The sequence below is a fragment of the Leptonychotes weddellii genome, chromosome 9 (genome assembly GCF_054177405.1).
Source record: "Leptonychotes weddellii isolate Sample4059 chromosome 9, ASM5417740v2, whole genome shotgun sequence".
Taxonomy (NCBI): Eukaryota; Metazoa; Chordata; class Mammalia; order Carnivora; family Phocidae; genus Leptonychotes; species Leptonychotes weddellii.
The window spans coordinates 111,941,489-111,962,730 of record NC_138377.1 but is presented as its reverse complement, the minus strand read 5'-3'; the positions used below and the strand labels follow the sequence as shown (position 1 = coordinate 111,962,730).

General features: G+C 48.9%; 1 protein-coding gene across 4 annotated transcripts in view; it reads right to left on the bottom strand.

The window, feature by feature from the left end:
* The window catches only part of IGF1R (insulin like growth factor 1 receptor), a 257,133-nt gene extending 237,325 nt beyond the window's left edge, over window positions 1–19,808 (bottom strand). Inside the window, exon 1 of one of the 4 annotated variants that reach the window (XM_081831580.1) lies at window positions 18,686–19,808. In XM_081831580.1, the coding sequence (XP_081687706.1) occupies window positions 18,686–18,779 (94 nt within the window). In that variant the 5' untranslated portion in view covers window positions 18,780–19,808. Of the gene's footprint in view, window positions 1–13,870; window positions 14,682–17,224; window positions 17,244–18,685 lie in introns of those variants that run through there. The other 3 variants (XM_081831581.1, XM_081831584.1, XM_081831582.1) reach the window with 3 other exon arrangements.
* Window positions 19,809–21,242: the final 1,434 nt, after the last annotated feature.

Here is a 21,242-nt window from a genome sequence, read left to right as displayed (position 1 = left end):
AGATGCAGGGAAAATGCCAGTCCAACGTCCGGACGTGGATGAGCTGTGCAGCTAGATTCCTCCCTCCCACAGGGCCCAGACTGAGAGGCTGCTACTCTGAATGGGGTGGAGAAAACTCTTTTTGCAGCCAGACAAGCTCAGCTACCTCCCAGTCTTGCTGGAATGGAGCAGGTCCAGACCTGAGCCCTGTCTCCTGGTTAAACTAGAGGGTGACAACTCAGTACAAAGAACCAGCCCCAAGAGCATCTGCTGGAATGGTGGACAGACAGACAGACCCGGCCTTTGACATGCACCACACGCCCTGTGCCACTCAGTGACATGCCCCTTGGGGCCTCAGTTTCTCCCTCTGTAAGGCGAAGGCTATGGCTCTTCTTTTGAGATGCTCCCGTTTTTGCCTACAGAGGTCAACCCCTTTCCTTCGGGGCTCCCTATGTAATGGGGGCGTCAGTGCACAACAAAAAAATTGAGCTGTGAAAACAAATGAAAAACTTCCAGTGTAATCAGTGAGGGAACCAAATATCTAAACAAATCTCTCTTTTGGAAAAATAAGGAAATGAAAAGCAATTACACATCACATGGCTGATTAGTAATAAATTTCATTTGTGTACTAGATGGCATGAAAGTCTGACTCCTGACTTACTTTCCCTGAAAGGAAAACGGTATCTGCGATACTCTCTCATTATGGAAAACAAACCCATCCCCAGTGACTCAGCCCAAATCGACTTTTTTTTGGTGACCTCACACGTCCTCTACTGTGCTCCCATAACACCTGCAACAACCCCAGCTTGCCCCCTCCCCCATGGCCACCCTGGGCAGGCGTTGGTCTTCTCAAATCTGTCCCCCATCCCCCAACACAGTCCCACATGGTATATGCTCGCAGTTGAATCAATCAAGAAATAAGGTATTTTTTCTATCGTAGTAAAATAAATACAACATAAAATTTACCACTTTGGCCATTTTTAAGTGCACGATTCAGTGCTTGAATGTACATTCACACCACTAAATGACCACCACCACCCACCATCCACCATGGAACTCTTCATCTTGCAAAACTAAAACTCTAAACCAATCAGAATCTAAGTTCCCTTTTGCCACTCCCCTCGGTCCCTGCAACCACCATTCTACCGTCTGTCTCTATAAATCTGACGACTCTAGGCACCTCATATGAGTGGAATGATACAGTATTTGGTTTTTCATGACTAGCTTATTTCACTTAGCAGGATGTCCTCAAGCTTCATCCAAGCTGTAGCCTGTGTCTGAATCTCCTTCCTTTTGAAGGCTGCATAATATTCCATTGTGTGTATACACCACATTCTGTTTAACCACTCAAGCGACGGACACTTGGGTTCCTTCCATCTTTTGGCCACTGCAAATTGTTATTTGCTGCTATGAACATGGGTATGCAACCATCTATTCAGTTCCATGCTTTCAATTCTTGGGGGTATATACTAAAGTAAGGTTGCTGGATAAGACTGCAATTCTACATTTAATTTTTTTTAAAGATTTTATTCATTTGAGACACACACAGAGAGAGAGAGAGAGCACATGAGCAGGGAAGAGGCAGAGGGAGAGGGAGAAGCAGGCTCCCCACCAAGCCAGGAGCCAGATGTGGGGCTCGATCCCAGAACCCTGGGATCATGACCAGAGCTGAAGGCAGATGCTTAACCATATGAGCCACCCAGGCGCCCTCTACATTTAATTTTTTGAGGAACCGCCATACTGTTTTCCACGGTGACTACAGCATTTACACTCCCAGCAGCAATGCACAAGCGTTCCAATTTCTTCACATCCTTGCCAACACTTGTTATTTTCAATTTTTTGATAACCGCCGCCCAAATGAGTGTGAAATGGTAACTCATTGTGGCTTTAATTTGCATTTCCCTAATGACGGAGTAATGTGGAGCATCTTTTCATGTGCTTATAAGAAATAAGTTTTAAACCAAAGGAATTAACTCCTCCCCCTCAGAGAGCTTTTCTCACAAAAGAAAAGCACCATCACTTACTTTAAGTTGATTAAGTGGTTTGGATTCAAAATAACATTTCCCTTGGAAACATCACCATAGGTGATGGCCCCCCAGCAAGACCACCCAAGCCTACCTAATGAACTCTTGAAAGAAGACTATGCCTGAATCTCAATCCTGGGAAGTGGAGACCCTATATAACCCAAGGTTGCAGAGCAAGAGGGCAGTTCCTTCTCGCTGTCCCAGAGGAAGGCTCTCCAGCAAAACATTTACTAACCAGGTGTCATTTCTTTTCTTTCTTCTTCTTCTTCTTTTCCTTTTTTTTTTTTTTTTAAGAAAGAGAGTACGAGCGAGTGAGCAGGAAGAGGGGCAGAGGCAGAGAGGAAATCTTAAGCAGACTCTATGCCCAGTTGGAGCCCCACACAGGGCTTGATCTCACCACCCTGAGATCATGACCTGAGCTGAAATCGAGAGTCTGAAGCTTAACCGACTGAGCCACCCAGGCGTCCCACCAGGTGCCATTTCTGCGCTAGCTTCCCACCCCCTGACTAAAGCCTTCTCTGGCAGTCCCTGGCCCCAGACTCAGGGGACTCCCATTTCTGCAAGCAGGCTTCGACCAATAAGGGGCACAGATTCTCAATTTTCCCCACTTTCAATCTAAAATATTTTAGTTTTTCTGGATACATACATTCGTGCTTTTCAGACCCTGTGCCCTAAATTTTGCCTGGGGATAGCACTCTCAGCCCCAACTACTCATGCCCTTGACCAGGAGATCTGGTTCTTCCCTAGAAGGCCACTTGACCCCTAATTACCTGGCTGTCCCTGAGACAGGACGAGTGCTGGGAAGTACACTGTTCACACTACCATGTGAATGACTCATTTCTGTCATTTGGCCTGACACATGGGCTTTTGGGGGATCCAAATAATCCCTCTCCTGGAGGAGAATGTTTCATGCCCTTCTACAGAGGCAGAGGGGGTATTAGGAAGAGAAACTCAAGGGAAGGAGGCGCACTTCCCAGAGACAGAGAAGCTGGACAGAACACTTCTGAAACGCCTCTAGGTATAAGAAAGCTAGAGAGTCTTTTTTTTTTTTTAAAGATTTTATTTATTTGACAGAGAGAGACACAGCGAGAGAGGGAACACAAGCAGGGGGAGTGGGAGAGGGAGAAGCAGGCTTACCGCAGAGCAGGGAGCCCAATGCGGGGCTCGATCCCAGGATCCTGGGATCATGACCTGAGCCGATGTCAGACGACTGAGCCACCCAGGTGCCCCAAAGCTAGAGAGTCTTGATGTGAAGGTCAGAAAAGGCAAATGTAATTAAGAGCAAAACACAGGAATCATACATACCCAGGAGGGCATTGATTTTAAGTAAACAACTTCTAATGTATAAATCCTCCATCCTTCATGACAATGACAGCCAACCCCTAATGGTCATGGCAGACACTCTGTTCTAAGGGACTGATGCGTATTCACTCATGAACACTTGTAACCATCTTCTGAGATGGGTGTCCTTATCTCCCATTTTACAGATGAGAAAGCTGGGGCAGAGACAGTAAACCAGGTGTCCCAGGAACAGCACAGCTGTAGACTTCTTGTTTGGAGAGGTTCCAAGCTCTCATTCAAATCTCAAAATGGAACCTGGACCATCAACCACGACTGGGGGAGAAAGCGTCTGGGACATGGCAGAAGGCCCGCTTTGCAGATGAAGAAAACACAGACCCGTTGAGATACTTAGGCTCTACCTGCTCAAACAGGCAGAAGATGATTTAAAATTCAGAATTCACTATCCTGATAGCAGAAAAGTAACGCAAAGTCCCCCGGGGCCACATGATGTCACCCTCCCAGGAAGCCTCCTGCTTTACTGCGTTTTGTAATGTTATTTGTCTGGTGAAAGCAGTTTCGGTCCTAGAACAGGCAGCACGAATCTCTGCGCACCAATTGCGGGCTAAGGACCGGCGACTGCTTCTCATCGAGAACTACAATGTGCCCAGTCGAGTTAAAAACATAAATCAATAGGAGTTAAAAAGCACCAGTAGCAAAGCCCAGACCTGGACGCAAAGCTGGCATCCTCTTTCAAACAAATCATTCCTCATTCCTCTCAGCCTGTGCGGTGAGGGTTGGAAATAGCCCTGCAAGATCTGCCAGCACTTCTGGGGGCGGGGGGTGCACGTGGTGGGGGTGGTACGGGCCGTTCCCCGACCGTCCCAGTCACAGGAAGCCAGGGCCAGGGCCAACTCAGGTCCACCCAACCCAGCTCAGATGGAAACAAGGGTCATCTCTCACCTGGCTTCCCGCAGCGCCCTTGGTGAGGAACGTGAGAGCGCTTCCCTGGGAAGGTTTTGCTACGAGAGGAAGTCTGGAGGCTGTAGGACTCCCAAGGTTGTAGCACGGGTCCTTGACCTTACCAGGTACCCCTGAGGCCCCTGACGAAGGGAAGTGCTCCTCCACGGGAGCTTTGCCTAAGTCCAGGGTGGCAGTTTCCAAAGGGCTCTGCTGCGTCAACTGCCCCACTGGGGACTGCTCCTCAGGGGTCCCCCTCATCCTCACCTTCACTGGTCTCCCCCCAACCCTGACCCCATCAAGATGCCAGAGTAGCCTCCCCAGCACCCTTCCACCAGTCTACTCCAGTGCTCAAAAGGCTTCAAAGCTCCCCACTGTCTACCCATCGCTGAGTCCCTTGGCGGGTACACTTGGTTCTAAGGCCCGGGTCCCCCCCGCCCAGCGTGCACCTCCACCACAGCTCCCACGGGCCCTGCCCTCCTGGAGCGCTGTCCCCTGAAACCCTGAGTCAGACTCCCTCAAGGCTTCTCAAGTTCCTCAGCCGCTCAACGACCCCACCCCTACAGCTCACACACTTCTCCACAGCCTCAGTCAGCTGCCATAATTAAGCACTGAACACATGTGCCTGGGACCGTTCACCAGAATTTGACGGTCCCCGACTGGAGAGTAAGCCCCTTGAGGAGAGAGAAAGTAGGACACATGTTTTCCATACGCTCTCAGAGGAGGTGAGGCCATTGCGGGCCTGATGTCAAAAGCAGGGCTTTGTAACCTCCCCACCGCCCACCTTGTACCTTTCCTATTTTTTTTTTAAAGATTTTATGTATTTGAGAGAGAGCATGAGGGGGTGGAGGGGGAGAAACAGAGGGAGAAGGACAAGCAGACCCTGCACTGAGAGCAGAGCCCAACACGGGGCTCAACCTCAGGACCCCGAGATCGTGACCTGAGCCGAAGTCAAGAACCGCATGCTTAACCGACTGAGCCACCTAGACGCCCCCCTCCCCTCCTCTTTAAATGGCATATAACCTTGAATGTAAGGCTCCACGGGAGCCAGCTGGGTTAACTTAAAGACAACTTCTCTTGTGGCTCAGAGATGCAGCCCGTTAGTGGTTCCAGAGGCCGAGCTGTGGCTTGGACTTCATGAGTTTAAAATCGCACAGGGCATAAGGGAAAGGAGGTCCACCCTTGAGCGGTGATGCCCGGGGCTGGGGCTGGGGCTGGGAAGAGAGCCAGAGTGCAGGAGCCCCTGCGAGAGGCCAGCAGGGCCGCCATGGCCTATGGAAAGGACACAGATAAAACCAGGTCTTTGTTGGATGTTTTCGACCTGCCGGTTCTGCTGGGCATCTCAGCGACGTTGGTGCTAATCCTCGTATTATCCCAAATATCCCGAACTACAGATGGGGACACGGAGGCCCGTAGCTCCCTTCCCCAGAAGCCTCCCTGCATCGGAGAGAGGGAGGCAGAGGTGTTTGAGCAGACAGAGCTTCAAAGGCAGTGCTCTGCACACGCAAACCCCACTGACATGGGCAGATGAAAGGCAGGTGCTGTACCAGCTTGTCCTGGTGAGTTCACACCCACCCTGTTGAACATTCACATGGCAACTTTACAAGATACTCTTTCACAAGGTACGCTTGAAATTAACATGCCAGGTTCAAATGATTATGTTTACATTTTCTGTAAGAAATATCCCGCCTCACCAGTCTCCTTGGGAGCATGAAGCTGTTAAGGATAATTTCTTAGGTGTTAATTAGTTTCAGGAGTCCTCTTCGCGCCATCCTAGACAAATAAACTTCCGGGGCTGAGGGGGGGGGTTGCGGCCAGGGAGCTGACTCTACCTTCAGTCATTCCACAATGAGGCCAATCAAAGGCCTTCGCCAAAGCCCAAAAGGAAAGGGGGCGCTCAAGCCTTTACGATTGGCTGCCGTCCCTGTCAGGATCCAAGGCAAAAGCTTCCTGGCCTCACCAAGAAATCGACGCAAGAAACAGAAGCAAATGTCTGTTCACAGTATTTCTGCTGGTTCCAAACAGACCTTCCGAAGACCTTCAGCTCTTTCTCCCTTGTGTCCTGGGATCTGAAGGCCATAAAGTTCATGAGAAGTGACCTAGGCCTGCCCTGTGATTCAGGAGAGCGAGAGCAAGTGGCCAGCATCCACCTGGCCCCAAGACTCCACCCAGGTCCTCCGCATCAGGCCGGGCCTGGACCACAACACAGCCGAGCCCAGCCTGACCGCCTGCCTTCAGTCAGGCACCCAGCACCACCATGGTTTACATGTGGCCCACACCAACAACTGGTGGTGATGAATGACTCACTGAATCCTATCTGTAGGGAACTTACAGAACAAGGCCTCCCTCCACAGGGATAGACTCACAAATAGCCTTTCCAGGAGTTTTAAGGTTTCTGTTCACCTCAATGTGCAAAAAGCCTGATGAAAGAATGATTTTATTTTATTTTTTTAAGATTACTCATTTTTATTTGATAGTGAGCAGTAGGGAGAGGGAGAGCCAATCTGAAGCAGACTCCATGCTGAGCGCAGAGCCCAATATGGGCTTGATCTCACGACCCTGAGATCATGACAGCTGAAACCAAAAGTCGGAGCTCAACGGACTGAGTCATCCAGGCACCCTGAAAGAATGATTTTATTTATTTATTTATTTTTAAAGATTTTATTTATTTATTTGAGACAGAGAGAATGAGAGAGAGAGAGCACATGAGAGGGGGGAGGGTCAGAGGGAGAAGCAGGCTCCCTGCCGAGCAGGGAGCCCGATGCGGGACTCGATCCAGGGACTCCAGGATCATGACCTGAGCCAAAAGCAGTCGCTTAACCAACTGAGCCACCCAGGCGCTCTGAAAGAATGATTTTAAAGATAGTTTTATTGCTTTCAAGTTCTACATAGTAGTGACTAGGACGGTAAAATGTTTCCTCTGGCAAAGCTATAATGAAAAGATGATGATGAATTTGTTGTAAAGAGTGCTTCCAAGTGAATGGGAGGGGGAGGTGAGAGGGGATTTACCCCCCTAAGAAGTCTTCTGTTTGAGGTCATCCTATGTGCCAGGCCACCGGGCCTTGTCCCAGGAATTCAAAGATGACCAAGGTACCATCATCCCCCTCCCCAACCACTGGGAGGAACAATATGGGGGCAATGTGCTAACAGAGCTACAGAGTGTCACAGGACCACCCTGCATGCACAATCCAGGCCATCAGAGAGGGTGAAACGCAGCTAAAGCTTAAAGAAGTTTTCCAGAGGGCAAATTGGTAACATAGTTGTTTTAGGCAGAGGGGCTTTCACCTGCCAAGGCAGAGAGACTTGAATGAGTACAGCCTGTTCGAGAAAGAGCTGAAGGAGTTGTTCAAAACATCTGAGATGATGGCACATTGCAGTCTTCTCTCACATAGCCAAAGAAATGATTTCCAAATTAAAAATAATAAAAAGCAATCACAGGGAAACGAGTCTAAAACTTTCGAGATGTAAAGGGGAATAACCACTATACACTAAGTGTCGTTGCAGCTAAGGAAGTCAGAAAGTAGATTCTCAAAATACCAAAAAAGCATGAAACCAAATACAGAAAAACACCTAACAAACTGCATCTGATGTGAGACCTAACACCAGTAACTGAAGTGTCCATTCTCCATTAGGAACTCTGACTGGCGAACATGCTAACTACATAAAATTGCCCAAGGCAACACCTATAAGAATAATAATTAAAGTGTTACCACATATTTCAATAGAGCAATGGGAAGTAAATCTTGCTTTATTTTTCAGAATGAATTAGTAGGGTTTATTTTCTTAATCTCTAATCTCAAAAGAAATATTTTAGAACTTTTTATTAATTAAAGTCCTGCAGAAACACCTTCAATCCTGAATTGTGAAAGGTACGCTAGATGCAACAACTCTGTCAAAATTGTTTACAACAGCTAGGAAGACCCTAATTGTAGCTAATCCTTAAAGGAGTTGGCTGACACAGTACAGCAATCTTAATCCCAAACCATATCCCAATGGTTTCTACAGAAGCCTGCTGTCCCCACATTTTACTGCAATCGGTTCCCAGGAACCAAGGCAGAAGGCAAAATAAGGGTGGGGGGGGGAATGTCGGGAGGGAGGAGGAGATTGCTATCTCCATCCTTGGGGCACCAGCTCAGTTAAATCAGTCACCAAACGGGCTGAATTTCTTTTCTGGCCACTAGGTGTCGCCTATGCATTAGTGAGGTGGGCAAAGCACACACTGGACACTTGAACGGCGCTGGCAGAAATGGGTAACTGGAAGAATTAGGGGAGAAGGTATAATGAACAGATCTCTGAAGTCAAAGGTGAACTACAGGGGTTTACCGCTGTCCACTGAAAAAAGGTAAATCATACTACTGAGCTTTAACGAGCCAAATGCATCTTGTTAAGCACTTTAACAAAATTTTTATTGTGGAACATTTATTGTAGGTCAGGCTTTCTATCCATCACATGTCAATGACAAGGGCAAATACCTAGTGTGTCCTATATTCCTGGCACTATCCAAACAACACCTCTGTTCAAGAATGTCACATCCATAAGAGCAGTAACAAGCTGAAGTCTGAGGGGCTTAGTGTATGTTAGCCTCTCTTCTAAGCACTTGCATATGTCACTTAATTTTTATAAAAAATGTACTAAGTAGGTTCCACTAAAATGACAGTTTCACAGACAAGGAAACTGAGACACAGGAAGATTAAGTAATTTGCCTGAGATCTTAGCTACTGAGGAGCTGAGATTCAAAGCAGGCTCTTTGGCTCCACTGCTCTTTACAGCCTCATAAAATGACAACAGCTCAGGTACAAGACAAAACAAATCACCACTGTTAACCAGCACAGTAGTAGTTATGAACTCAAAGGAGTAAGGGGCAAGTTAGGTCTATAGAAGTTAGAGTAATCTGAAAAGCTTCATGAAGGAAGGGGAATCTGAGTTAGAAATGAAAGGATGTCATCTCAGATCTATTAAAACCACAGAAAGGTATTGGGGGAAATTAATTCCACCTCTAGATAGCTACCATCTGTGGGGCATCGGGGTGGCTCAGTGCGTTAAGAGTCTGCCCTCGGGGGGCCCCTGGGTGGCTCAGTCAGTTAAGCGTCTGCCTTTGGCTCAGGTCATGATCCCAGGGTCCTGGGATCGAGCCCCACATCGGGCTCCCTGTTCGGCGGGAAGCCTGCTTCTCCTTCTCCCTCTCCCACTCCCCCTGCTTGTGTTCCCTCTCTCGCTGTGTCTCTGTCAAATAAATCAATAAAATCGTAAAAAAAAAAAGAGTCTGCCTTCGACTCAGGTCATGATCCCTGGGTCCTGGGATGGAGCCCCACGTCAAGGCCCCTGGCTCAGCAGGAAGCCTGCTTCTCCCTCTCCCCCTGCCCCTCCCCCCTCTCATGTTCACGCGCTCTTTCTCAAATAAATAAAAAATCTTTACATAGCTAACATCCTGTCCCTACTTTATAGATCTGAAACCTAGAGATTTTTTTTTAAACAAAAAACTCCATTCCCCAATGTTTCTGACTTTAGTTTTCTAAATACATTAGAAAATATTTTTATGTTGTTGTTTAATGAGAAAAGGAGAAAACTTCCCAATTATTTTAAGTGTCTACATTTCTGTTGAGACTCAAAAAAGTTAAATAACTTGTTCCGGGGTCAAAGACCTAATTGACAACAAAGAAACCAGAACCAGGTGACTCTGCTGTGTTCTAGAGTAGCACCTCCCACTATTCGGTATGGGGGTGGCAGGGCAGCAAAAAGGAAAAACACTCCAGACCATGAACGCAGCAGGAACAAAACCATGGAGACAGGACTGGCATGGCTTATTAACCTCAGAGCTAAAGCATGGGTGTTGGGGAGTGCTGGGAATTAACATAGGATCCCTACAGCACAGTCTTACTAAGGATGTATCACAGCCCAGGATGAGGAGTCTTGGACTTGATTCTTGGACCACAGTGCAGCACCACAAAAGGCCCATGCTGCCAATTTGAGGCTGGCCAATCCATCAGACCAGAGAGAGGGCACAGGAGTCTAAGTGGCCAAAGCAGCTCAGAGGCCTGCAGAGCATCTCCTCGGAGAGATGATGCAGGCCTGGCCTGGACCAGGGTGGAGCTGGAATCAGGAGCAAATCTAAATGATTTCAAGGGACTCAGTGAGGTAGAAAGGAAACATTCGATTAACCAGTCTCCCCAGAAAAGAATGGGTTGAAGAACTAAAATGTAGAAATCCCATCCTGATCCAACATTCACTGTTGGAAATCTTATTGAGGTACATGTTAGAAAGAAAATCCCAACTATATCTCCCAAACATGTAAAGCGATGGATATCAAAAGAATTTCCCGTAACCAAACTATACCATAATGTTGCGACCTAACATATGCCGTGAACTTCTTATCCGCAGAAATCAGACAACAGAGCAAAGGAAAGCTGAACAGCAGATCTTCCTCTGTCACTGGTCTCTTTGTTCATTTGTTTTCATGGCAATCTGTGCTTCTCTTTCAAATCCTGAGTCCGTGAGCTTGTGTATTATCCCACAATTACGAGACCCAGGAAAAAAAGATGGGGAGAATAAATTTAGGACAACACAGGTAAATCTGAGCACATCTGATGAAGATTTTACAATCTAAATAAAGCTAATGACTTAAAGAACTGTTTGCCACCTGATAGCGCAGGTGGTTCATGGACCTCACACCTTGGCTTTCTCTAGGCTTCCTACTTTTTTCCAGGAAGTTATTAAAAGTCACTCAGATACTTCAAATTTGGGGAAAACTGTTATGCATAAACTCCTCTCTCCCTAATTATCATCAGACTTCTGTTCCTTAACTATTCACTAAAGCTATTAACTAAAATTTGCCTGACCCAAATTGGTGCTGTCTCATTTACTTAGTCAAATATGTATTTCCAATATCAATTTTAGAGAGACAAACCACCCACTGATTGTATTTTTACAGGAGAGGACAAGCGGAAAGTAGGCATCCAAAATATCTCAGGAAAATTTAAAAGTTCTGCTCTGTAAAACATTTAAGCTTTAAGGCTGTCAAAATATATGTTCTCCCATGTCAAGAGTAATTCAAACGGCAGTATGCATACACCTGAATTACCAAACTGACAAATAATCCCAAAGCCAGTTTAAAGAAAGTTAGTGCCAGGTTAAAAAGAAAGTAGCCATACAAAAGTATACAAGACCGAAATAACGTATTTAAAACTGTCAGAATTTGAATGAATGGAATGGAAACACACACACACACACAATTTTGCATAGCATTTTTATTATATAATTATTACTGAAGTAGATGCCTGTCTTGTTAAGGGGGCTAAGAGAGTGAGGAGTGAGATAAAAGAATAAAGTTTCAACCATCATCCCCCTTCCACCGTCTCCCCCCACCCACCACCACCACCGCCAAGACCTTCTGGACCAGGAATAGAATACTGCTAAAGTCTTTAAATATAAATGCTTCTTTAAAAAATCCAGATTATAATGTAAGCAATTTAAGGCAGGCATGGCTCTCTCGGCAATATTTGGTGGCATCAGTCATATGCATCCCCATGTGGCTAAGCCACCAAACTATTTCAAATAAGAAAGTATGAGCTGCAAGACCATCAGCCACCCTATGTGGGCAAAGTCACTCAGCTCCATGGACGCATCCCCAGCAACTTACAAAGTAGGCCATCACCAGCACTTACCAAGGAGAGGATAAATATGAGAATAAAGTCAGTCCCCACATCCCTACTTACTTTTCCCAGTCATAAATAACAGCAACAATACACTGTAAAAGTTATGGCAATCGTAGGCATTCATCCCTCATCATAAAAGAAACTACTTTCTGTTATGTTCCAGTAAGATCTGAATAGCAACCTGTAAGTTTAAAAATTCTTTGTAGTCAGGGCACAAAAAAGAAAGAAAAAATATAAGCCTTGCTTACTAGTTTGTTTCTTTAGTGTTCTCAATAAATATAGCAAGTGATTTCTATGGTTTGACTCATACCTTGAAAAATGCATGCAAAATAGTTTATGGTATCAGAATGAATTTTTAAACTTAAAGACCTGAGTCCAGTAAGTGTTCAACGTGTATTTACTGAGAAAGCTCAGGGAGGGGAAAAAAAACTATTTCTCAATTCAATAAATATCATTATTTCCTTAAGATTTTGAAATGAGGGCGCCTGGGTGGCTCAGTTGGTTAAGTGACTGCCTTCGGCTCAGGTCATGATCCTGGAGTCCCTGGATCGAGTCCCGCATCGGGCTCCCTGCTCGGAGGGGAGTCTGCTTCTCCCTCTGACCCTCCCCCCTCTCATGTGCTCTCTCTCATTCTCTCTCTGTCAAATAATAAATAAAATCTTTATAAAAAAAGATTTTGAAATGAATCAATTTCATAAGCCATCAGTGAAATTGGCATAACTGAAAAAAAGTAGGGATAGCTTCAAAACTGATTATCTGGGACTTTACAACATGAGGAAAATGGACGCTTTCAAAGTTGAAAACAATCTAGTCTTCCAAAGTTCAAAAGTCTCAAAATCAAAGGTATTGTTACCATTGTGAGTCAAAGAATGGCCATCAAAATTTAACAAAAGAAACAAACTTCATCATGCCAAGGGAATATGCATCTATTGCCATTAACAAGCTGACTTGTTTTTCAAGATCCTTTGTTTACTCATCATTTTATACCAAACATTTGCCCTTTTCTTAGAACAAATCAGTTTTTACCAGTCCTTGGAGTTGGGAGGGGGAGGGGTAATACATCTCTCAAAGTTTTAATCTTTCCAAATACACTGAAAATCAGTTATGCTCCCCATATGTCAACAAGTCTCAATGTGCACAAACATCAGGACCCCCCACCTCAAGCTTAAGCCAAATCTTTTTTTTTTTTTTTTAAAGATTTTATTTCTTTTTTGACAGAGAGAGACACAGCAAGAGAGGGAACACAAGCAGGGGGAGTGGGAGAGGGAGAAGCAGGCTTTGTGCCTAGCAGGGAGCCCGATGCGGGGCTCGATCCCAGGACCCTGGGATCATGACCCGAGCCGAAGGCAGACGCTCAACGACTGAGCCACCCAGGTGCCCCCATATCTTTAGAAATAACAGGAAAACCTCCTCTTGATAATCTGAGGCCAAACACCATTTTCAAGGGTTGGGGGGGGAAGGGGGGGGGGTCAGAGTGCTTCATTCATTATTCACTTTGTTGTCTTTAGAGTGTTCAGAATTTTCCTTCAGAACAATCTCAGAGAAATCGAGAAACTATACCACATGCATGAGTGCAACCATTATATATTTAGTACAATTCAGAGGAGGGCATCTCTTGGACTCAGATAGCACCTATCATAGGTTGGCTAAGAAAAGCTGTTCAAAGCAAGTTGACACAGATACCCCTCCGTATGATTTTTAAATGAACTGTGAAAACAAATCGAAGTAAATCACAACCCAGAGAGAAACATGGCTTCTACTTTTTAGGATTAAAAAAAAAAAAATTCAAGATTTAACTGCCTCCTCAATCTTCTTACCCCTTCACACCTTTAAAAACAGTGAGTTCTTTTAAATCATAAAGCCTTACAATTTAGAAAGTTTCCTAATAATTTCCAGAAAGCTAAGCAATGTGTAAATCCAGAACAGTTCCATCTTCCTTACAACTCAAAACACGCTGTGCAGCATTCATGTACACACCTGTAACTCCTAACGTTTTGGCAAAAGGTAACTGCAACACTCCATACTTTTAATCACAATTGTCATAACCAATGTTCTCCCAAAGCAGCGAGGCTGAGCAAAGATGAGTGAATGTGTCCAATGTGTCATGGCCTGCCATGCCACTGCAATCGGAGGTAGTATGTTAAAGTGGCAAAAACGGTACAACACAGGGCTTGAGAAGATTCAGCAACATTGGTTTACTTTGTATCTTAAGTCTGTAGATATGTTTTTAAAGAGCCTTTAAAATGCTGTTTGCTGTCGATTTGAAAACTGCCTATCCTGTGTTGAGTCTAAAAAAGATCTGAATGTCCAAGCAACTTTGTTTCATGAAGGAGTTTATAAAATGCCCCAAGGGCAAAAGCAAAGTCCTCTTTCTTTGTAAGCTTACGCACTGCCTAGCACAGGGTCCAGCTTTCATACAGAAGGTGCCCAATAAGTGCTGGTTGGATTCGGTTGCTTCTCGAAGCACATTTTCACAAAACAAATGAAACCAGATTTAAAAGGAAGCTACTGTCCCTTGGGGGCTCCCCTTGGCAAAACTCTAAGGCAACAAGTGAAAATGATACAGTTGATTTTCATCACAGCCCTGATCTTGCAACAATAAGAACAGGAAACACTTTTATTAGTAAACTAAACCTTAGACAAAGACCAAAAACAAAAGTAAACAACAATTATTCTCTACGCCTTTTCCTATTAAAAGGCCAAGGTAAACCTGGAAAAAGGCATAACTCTTTAAAAACAAAACTGCCTTTGCTCTATTTTTAAATCTTTTGTTCCATGAGAAATTTTAAATTTAAAAAAATTACTGTATGCCTGCAACCACTGCTATCTCTTACAAAGATTCTGTTTCCTGCTCAGATTCTGGAGCTTTTTAGAAAATAAAATGAGCAACAAAGAAAAACCCACCACATTCATCCTCGGTCTTCACTACCAAAGTAGTTAATACTGGATGTCAAAAAAAAGAAAGTGGAAATTCTTTACCACCTTAAAACAGTACATTATTTCTTTGTTGGAAAACATAAGAAAACTGGAAAAACAAAAAAAGCCATCCAGACCCGGCTCCTAAACTTTAATCTTGGAAAAACCAACTCCGTTTCAGATGCAATGAAGGATTTTACTGTCACAAATCTGACTTTCACTAGCATTTGTGTTTCTTTAATCCAACCCCCTAATCCTTAACTTGAGCTATGTGGAACGAAGATTTTTTTTTTTTTCCTTCTCCATGTCTCCTGTGGCCTTGAATCCCTGCTGCTGATAGAACATCAGCCATCGGTTTGTTGTACTGCTATAGGGCATGGATCTGAAAAACTCCACAAATAAAAAAGAGACAGACACCAACCTGCTGGACAAATTTACTTAATAATTTTAATCTAATCTCTATGTTCAAAGGAACACAATGCATTCTTGTCGACCTCGGCACATCTCTACCAAAAAACACAACAGGTTTATTGGGATATAATTCGCATGCCATAAAAGTCACTAATTTAAAGTGTACAATTCGATGGTTTTTAGTGCAGTGTTGTACAATCATCACCACAATCTAATTTTAGAACATTTTCATCACCCCCAAAGAAACCCCATACCCATTAACAGTCACTCCCTGTTCCCACCTCCCCGCCCCCCACACAACCGCTAATCTACTTTCAGTCTCTACGGATTTGCTTATTCTGGATTTCATATAAATGGAATCATACAATATGTGGACTTCTGTGATTGACTTCTTTCACTTAGCACTTTGTTTTTAAGGTTCTTCCAGTCAACCTTAGCATATTTCTTAAGGTTGGATTTTTCTAATCCTTCTGACAAATCAAACATATAACCTTTTAAACTCCAAATCCTGACCCACACCCCATCTCTACTCAAAAGTACCATTTACTTGCTAGTTCCCTCTAGAGAGTCTAAACTATAATTTGCTATTTAGGTTCTTTCCAACTTCTTATTCTGGGCTCTTCCTCTGGTGATAAAACACCAACTTCTTTAAACACCAACCTTTCACATACCTACATTTCTCTGACAATAGGATATGACTGTGCCTGGGGCAGAAATATGACTGAATCCTTTTAATGAGATGGCCACAATCTTTTTGAAGTGAATATGGATTTTTAAAAAGAAGAGTTCTGAAGAAGAAGCCATCAGATGATCTACCACTCATAACTTCCAAGACTCCCTTCTTTAGATGCTCTGTTCACATTATGTTGATATAAAACAAACATATCTGCATGACTTCATCTGCCTCAAAAACTTCTAAATCTAAGTTAAAGATTTAAAAGAAAATCACCCTACTGCTGTAGGTTTCAGTGTTCAAAGACTAAACACTAATCCTTAAATATGCCAACACAATAGGAACCAACACCATCCCAATTTTTATCACTATCCTAGACAGCCAAAAGAATTACCTATCTCTGATTGGATTCAGTAGTTTACTTCCATCAGAGTTAAGTCTTCTACCACCTTTCTGACTAAAAAGCAAACACATGCTAACACTGAGCTTATCATTTTCTCCTGAAAACTTCAGAGCCGTGGGAAGGAGCAGACACTGAGTGAGGACTTGGACGAACCAAATGGGGAGTCAGAGTGCCTTCTGGCCATCCATCAGGTTTTCAGGAACCAACAATTTTCAAGGGATCCTTGAGAAAAAAACTTTGGTCTCTCAGTAGCATGAAAAATGCCCCTTCTCCTCCTGTTTTCTCAAGAAAGAACTGCCTTTCACAAAGAGCATTTTTTCATGAAGATCACTCCAAACAAGACATCCTATTTTAAAATGCCCGACTCCTTCCTCAAGAAGCAAGGCCATCATTGCTGTTGTGAATTTCGGAACTTACTAACGTTAAATAATAAAACTAGAGACACTACACACTTCGGTAACATGCCATAAAAAAATTGATTAGCTCTCCTGTGTCTTCTAAACTGTGTTTAGCTTTTAGAGGCTAGAAACCCTGTCCTGTCCCCCCCGCCCCCCAAACACCATCTGTAATCCTTAGAAGGGAGCCGAAAGCCTTTCATCCAATCCAGTGAGCTGAAAGTTTAGAAAACAAAGAGCAGGAGAGCTCAGATTTGTGGAAGGTCCGGCCTCAATCTGCGACTTACTCCATGTAGTAAACACCAGTTCTTTAAAAATCTCCTCTTACTCCATCATGGACTCATTTCTTACAAGACACTTAAGAAGGGTTTGTTTACACAAACAGCCTTTCCGAATCGCCCCTGTGATGGGGCCAGACCGCCCCCACCCCCCGCCGCCGCCTCCCGGTTCTCCCCCTCACTCTTCAAGGCTCGGTCGTCATTTTTTAAAAGTTAATTGGCACCACCTGCATACCCTCGGCAAACATTACTCACCAACACGCCCTCACCGTTCCCAGCCCCAGTTCTACGACTGCATTTAAACTTTCGTCGTGTTCAAATTACCCTACCATCGCGACAATGCTAGGAAACCACGTTTCAATTTTTTGAGTATGGAACCCCCTCCCTCGCCTCCCTCCACACACCGTGGGGCCCTAAGTTCTCCCTCCCTCCCTCCCCGCACTTCCCTACCCCTACCCGACGCTATCAAAACAAAAGCTATCGGATTGCAAGCGATAGCGAGCGTGGAGCGATACTGCTTATTAACTTTGTACAACGGAAGTGCGGGGCGGGGGCGGGGGGTAGGTAGTACCACACAACTCCGGCCACAAAACCAAGGCGAGGGCTCTGCGCTCGCAAAACAAAACACCCTCCCGCCCACCTCCTCCGCTGCCGCAGACCCCAGCGCTCCTTAAACCACGGCGCACGACACCTCTCGCCAGGGCCAGGCGCCTAGGTGTCCCCGAGCGGCCGTGTGGCGACAGCTACAGCCCCGCGTTGCGAGCACGTGTGTGGAATTGCACGTCGACTCGGACCACACACCCACTCCAGCACAGTCGGATGCTGCCCGACCACCCCCAGCCCCGCCAGGAGGAAGAGAGGCGTCTACCCGCGGATAGCAACTGGGTTGAAGAAAATCCCAGAACCCTCTTAACTAGTGGCCCAGACTCGCTCCCCGGAAAAGCCAGACTGATGTAGAGCCCCCGACCTAGCTGTTTTCCAGGGGAAGGGGGGGTGCTAAGCGGGAACGCTCCCCCCAACCCTTGAGCGGCACAGGGCAGCCGCGGGAAGCCGAAGCCAGGGGCAGGTAACCCGCCAAAGATCGGGCGAAAGTGACGGGAAGGGAAAGGCCAGGATCCCAAAACGCCCGAGGGGCCAGGCGCGTTGGCGATGAGAGGCCGAGCTGGGAGGTTTGGAAACGTGTCCTGGGGCTGCGGGGCCTCTCCGCCGGGCGCCTCCCCCTGGAACACCACGGCCGGTGGGCTCCCCGACCCCCGCCCCCGGGCACCGTGTGTGCCCCAGCAGCGAGGGCCCCGCGCGGCCGCGGGAGCTGTCACCGCCGTCTGCGCGCCGCGCGGGGGCCAGCTTTCTGTGCGGAGTGGCCCGCGCGCCGGGAGGGGGTGAGGTGTGGGTGGCGGGGCCCGGGCCGGCGCAAACTTCCCCGACGGAGTCCCAGCGCGGGCACGAACGCAGCCCAAGACAACCGGCCCGCGGGGCAGGGCTCTCGGGACAGCGAAAAGAGAAAGCCCCCGAGGCCCTTCCCGTGCGAGGGTGCGCTGAACTGGGGCCCCGGGGCCGCTCCGGCCTTCCGGCCGAGCCCCTCTGCACCCCGCCCCGCCGCTCCCGAGCCCGGGGGCCCGACAGCTGCGACAGTGGCAACTCGGGTTTCGCAAACAGGGCGCAGCCCCTCGGAGGAAAAGTTCCCGCAGTGGCCGCGGGCGGCGGGCACATACTCACTTTCTCCACTCGTCGGCCAGAGCGAGAGCGCGGCGGAGAAAAACAGGAGCCCCCACAGCGAGGTCGGGGACCCTCCTCCGGAGCCAGACTTCATTCCTTTTATTTGAGACAAAATTCCCCTCTCTCAAAAAAAAAAAAAAAAGGAAAAAAAGAGAAAAAAGAAAGAAAAAAGGAAAAAAGAAAAAAACGGGAAAGAAAAAGTCTCAAACTCAGTCTTCGCCCCCTCCAAAAACAGGGCGAAGGAAACAATACTCCAAAGGCGGCGCCGGCCGGGGACCCTCCGGGTGCGCGGAGCGGGCGGGCGGCGGCGCGGGGCGGCCCCTCAGCGCCGGCAGCCTCGGCCCAGGGCTCGGCGGAGTCGGGAACCCGAGGCGCGCCGGGGCGGGCTGTCGGCGTCGTCGGCCTCCATTTTCAAACCCAGAGAGGCAGGAGGGGGGGAAAACTGCACAGAAAGGGGGCAAAGCCCAAATTCGTCTCGGCGAGGAAAAACAAACCCGACCCCAGGCAGAGGGGGAGGCTGTCCGACACCCGAGCCTACGCGGCTGGAGGGCGCGACGCAGTTCGCAAGATTGCCCCGAAGTCCGGGTCGCGGGTGAGGCCGGCCAGGGGCAGAAATGCGGAGTAAAAATGAATGAGCGGCTCCCCCTCCTCCTCCGGGCTCCGCTCGCCGACGCCTCCTCCCTCAGCGCCGCCGCCGCCGCCGCGAGCTCCTTCCCAAATCCAGAACACACACAAAGCGGCGGGCCGGCCGCGCCGCGCTCAGCACTCCCGCCGCGCCGCCCGGGCTCCGCGCCGGCCCCCGCCCGGCCCCCGCCCGCCGCCGCCGGCTCCGCGCGCGGGGGCTCCGGCTCGCTGAAGGTCAAAGCCGAGGCGCGCAACGCGCCGTGGAGCTCCCCTCGCGCGGGAGGGGCGTGGAGGGCCCGGGGAGCGGGGCCGAGGGTCTGCAAGCGCCGGGCACGGGCGCGCCGGAGACAGGCTCACTGGCGGCGTCCCTCTCGCTCGCTCGCCTCTCTTGAGTTCGCCTGGTGCGCTCGCTCCTCCTCGGGTTTTTTCCCTTTTTTTTTTTTTTTTTTTCCGCTCAGCGGAGTTAATGCTGGTAAACAAGAGCCTCAGCCTCGCCGCGCCGCTGCCGCCGCCGCTGCCACACACTGGGGGCTCGCGCGCGCGAGCTCTCGGGACCGCGCACACGCGCCCGCGCGCACACTGGAGCGGCCACAGCCGCAGCCGCGGCGCGCCGAGGGCCCGGCCCAGGACGGCGCGCGCCAAGAGCCGGAGCCCAGGATTCCAGGGACGTGCGGAGCGGAGCCCGGGCGTGGGGTGCGAGGCTGCGAGGCACCGCCCCCGCCCCCCGCCCGCGCCGGCACACGCGCGCGCGCGCCCACACGCTCTCGCCCCCACCCGCACTGCGCCGGCCATCCTGCACGCGCCCTCCCCTCCCGCAAGACTCCAAAAACAATGCCCCCGGCGCCGGCCCGGGCTCGGCGGAGGGGCAGGCTGGGGAGGAGAGGGGAGGAGGGGAGGAGGGGAGGAGGGAAGGAGGGGAGGGGGCGGAGCGGGCGGGGTGAGTGGGCAGTGCGGGGCCGGAGAGGTTCATTGAAAACAACAGCACGGCTGGAAAGCGCGTTTCCTCGGGTCTTGAAAAGCTTCATTGTTTCTTGCAGCTGTTGCAAAATAAATAAATAAGTGCGTGCATGCGGCATTTTTTTCCTCAGCGTGCTGGAAAGCCCGAATGTGGCGGGAGGGGCACACCTGGGAGAAAGGAGACCCCCCAAGCTACTAAGACAGGCACTTTCACGCAAGGCTGGGACGGCCGCGGCCTCGCGCCCAGGAAGCCCGGAGTTCTGGTGTTTGCGGGGAGCTGAAGGGGAAGGGCGCGGCCCGCATGGCTTGGCTCAGGGGCGCGAGGGGAGACGGCCTGCCGCCCCCCGCGGGCCCCGAGCCGGGGAAGGGGGGCCCAGACAGGCTGCCCCGCGTGCCCAGGGCGCGTCCCCGCGGCGGCCGCCAGGGGGCGCGGCAGGCGCCGGGGAGGGCCGGCCGGCGGAGTGTCGCCTCCCTCCGGGAGAGGAAATGTGGGGGCCCGGGCAGGGGGCTGGCCAGGCTGGGTCGCGCTGGTCGGGCCTCCACGACCCGCGGCCCGCCCTGGGCTCTCCTCGCGGCCTCACGGAGCTCGGGGCTCCACCACGTGGGCGGCTGCGGGGAGCGGCCGAGGCGCGTGCACAGTGCTGGACTGCGGGGCCCCGGAGGCTGGGGGGGCGTGTCCGAAGGGCTCCTGAGGATTGGGTAGGGGGCCGGGGCCGAAGCCCGGGCTCGTATGGGTCTCCCGGCTGGTGTCGGGACCCGGGAAGGTGCCGCACACACGCGCGATCAGTGGTCACTGCGGAAACCCATCCGCACCTGCCTGGGGTCCTCCCGAGCACGTCTCTCTAGTTTCGTTTGCTACGTAAGTGACTAGAAACCAGCACCAATTCCAGGTCTCCTTGGTGGTTTTCCTGAATGTGACCAAGGAGCGGTTTCCCCAAAGAGAGACTGCCCTAGGACTGCCATCTAATGAAATAAT